The following is a 2,979-nucleotide window of genomic DNA, read 5'->3' as shown; positions in this document are numbered from 1 at the left end:
GAGGCCAACCGCCCTATGGAAAACTCAATGTTAAAAACACGTTTTGGGACCCCCCTTTTTTCTCGGCCCCCCCTTGACGAACCCCCCCCCAAATTTTCAAGGGCTGCTCAGAAACAAAATGTGCCATTTTCCTGAAAATTTCAGCCAATTCCGTCCACAAACGCCAAAGTTATTAGACATAGAATTTTCAAAAATCCCATAGAGAAAAAATCCTAACTATATATACCTACTGGCGACCGCCAGTAGGTAATATATATATATATATATATTGTCTTTTTGCAAAACACACTTTAAATGCACTTTGTAGCACTTTATATATTCTCTTTTGGTGTCATCGCAACATAAGCAACAGCTATGAATGAATATCTATATGGGTCTTTCAGTATAGAATATGGAGAATTGAATTGTTTACATCTGCCACCATTGCTCGCTCGTTGACTGTCGCACGCGTTCCCTGGGGGCCTGGTTTCTACGTTCTGAGAGCATCATGGGAGTGCAAGTGGACACCATTTGCCCCGGGGACGGACGGACCTTTCCGAAGAAGGGACAGACCGCGATAGTGCATTACGAAGGTCGCCTTGAAGATGGAAAGAAGTTCGATTCATCCTGGGACATAAACAAAGTGTTCAAGTTCAAGGTCAGCCAACAGGAGGTCCTCCGCGGCTGGGACGAAGGAGTGGCTCAGATGGGCGTTGGTCAGAGGGCTAGATTGACATGCTCTCCAGATTATGCTTATGGGAGCACTGGACATCCAGGGATAATTCCTCTTAATTCCACAGCAATTTTCGATGTGGAACTTTTTAAGCTTGAATAAAAGTAGTCTTCACTCCATCTTGCTTGCATTGAGGTGTACCCAAACGACATAACCTAGAGAGAAGCTGAGAATGCCCTAAATCCAGAGCACACATGACCTTTCTGATTTTCCTGGAGACCAACATCAATCACTCAACCTCTCCCCCACTGCTGGATGTTTTACTCGCATGGTTGCACCTCTTGCTCCCACCTATGGTTTTTGTGTTAAGCTACACACCTCAAGCCTCATTTGATCATGCTTTGTGTACCTTGTTTTCAATCCTTCATTGGAATATTGACCATCTGTGATCAGCATACGATCAGTACAGAGAGTCAAAGTAAGATAGGAATAGCCTTTCCATATGTGACATTGTAGTTAGTAGTTTATTATGAGTATTTGCCATTCTTTGAACTTGATTTTTAAAGTGGAGCTGTTTTGCTGCTGTCTTCCCTGAGCAGAGAAGGAACGGTCCTGGGATTCTATGGGAAATGGTTTTCTGCAGTGAAGGTCCTGGGGTTTGCAAGCTAGGATCTATCCCACCAGGTCCTACATTGCGCATGGTAGCCTAGGTTGTGTGGACTCTGGGGACTAAGACCTATCTCCATTTCACAATTTATTCTTGCCATTATCTTTTATGCTTTTGAGCAGTTCTTTTAAAATTGTTAGCCATACAAGCTGCAGGAACTACCTAAAGCCCCACGAACTAGTTTCGAATGTTGGCTTGAAATGGTGCTGTTATAAAAAAAAAAGAATTGTTTACATCTTCTTGGTTGAATCAAAAATAAGAGGGGATCTTAATGAGTCAGATAGCTGAACAATGAATTTTAGAATGTCATAGATATGGCTGATGTGGTTCGTTCCCGGTATATCGATATTATTGTTCTGTTAGATGTCAGATTGACTGGCATCTATTACAACATGAATCAAGAATACATTAAATATTACGATTTGTGTCACTTTTAGAGGACATATTCTACAACCACGCACAATTATCTGGACGTAACTAAATCATCCCCATGTCGATCGATTGTTACCTTTGAATATGTATTTGAACAAGAAAGCAGCAACATCCCCAAAAAATGTGAATCTGCACTTTGTAATTTATATTGTATAATGTATTGATCCCAGAATGTATGTATATTTTAATAGTCCATGCTGCCATGTATTTTTAATTCAATCACAAGAAATTACGATGACCCAAATATAGAGAGAATGTATAATAGTATTTCTTTCAGTTTCACTAATCACGTGTATGGTGAAGGTGTTTAAAAGCAATGAGGAACTGGGGTATCGTCATGTGATCAAGCCCACTGAATGGGCGAAACGCATCATCTACCATGCTGAGCGTTAGCTAATAAAGAATAAAAATGTGCACTTACCTGGTATCCATGCACGCTTTTCGACTTGGAGTAGTCATGGGAATCTTGGTGAAATATATATATATAGACCGTGAGAAAAGCCGTGAGGCTGAAACGCGTCGGTGGGGTGTTGTGTGATAAGCAATAAAGCTTCTTGAAAAGTATCCGGTTGTGCTGCCCATTTTGTGACTTTCTAATTAAAATTGGGCTTGGATCCAGCCTTGGGGCTAGCACACACTGTGGAGCGCTCTGAATGCTGAAGGATCGCTTTGCTTGGAATATATATATATATATATATATATTCAAGCTCCAAAATCCACAGGATATTAAATCCAAAAGAATGCAGCACACGCAGGGGTGGTTCCAACCAAGATTTTAATGTCGGAACACTCACAGCAACAAGACGCGTTTCGCCATCGGGCTTTGTCAGATTGTGCAGAGAGTGTTCCGACATTAAAATCTTGGTTGGAACCACCCCTGCGTGTGCTGCATTCTTTTGGATTTAATATCCTGTGGATTTTGGAGCTTGAATACGTTCGCGGGCACACCCCCGCTTTGTGTGCACCCGCTCGAGAGTGCAGTTGGCTGGTGTTTTGGAGCTGTTATATATATATATATATATATATATATATATATTAAAGTCACAAAATGGGCAGCACAACCGGATACTTTTCAAGAAGCTTTATTGCTTAACACACAACACCCCACCGACGCGTTTCAGCCTCACGGCTTTTCTCACGGTCAGTAAGTCCCTTCTTACTTTTCAGTTATATACTGCCCCAACCTAGCCTTCAGGTGGCATTGTGGGATACGTAGTTTTTACTGATT

The 2,979-nt window shown here is 41.6% G+C and overlaps 1 protein-coding gene across 1 annotated transcript; it reads left to right on the top strand.

Annotated features, from left to right (window-relative positions):
• The first annotated feature begins 436 nt into the window (after window positions 1-436).
• Window positions 437-814, top strand: LOC144782721 (peptidyl-prolyl cis-trans isomerase FKBP1A-like). Its single transcript, XM_078662048.1, has one exon. The coding sequence runs from the start codon at window positions 488-490 to the stop codon at window positions 812-814; it is 327 nt and encodes a 108-aa protein (XP_078518174.1). The 5' UTR covers window positions 437-487.
• The last annotated feature ends 2,165 nt before the right edge of the window (window positions 815-2,979 follow it).

This window comes from Lissotriton helveticus, chromosome 9 (genome assembly GCF_964261635.1).
Source record: "Lissotriton helveticus chromosome 9, aLisHel1.1, whole genome shotgun sequence".
Taxonomy (NCBI): Eukaryota; Metazoa; Chordata; class Amphibia; order Caudata; family Salamandridae; genus Lissotriton; species Lissotriton helveticus.
This window is presented reverse-complemented; position numbering and strand designations above follow the sequence as displayed.

Coding starts and splice junctions, on each gene's coding strand:
- LOC144782721 (XM_078662048.1), top strand. CDS start 488: ATGGGAGTGCAAGTGGACACCATTTGCCCCGGGGACGGACGGACCTTT.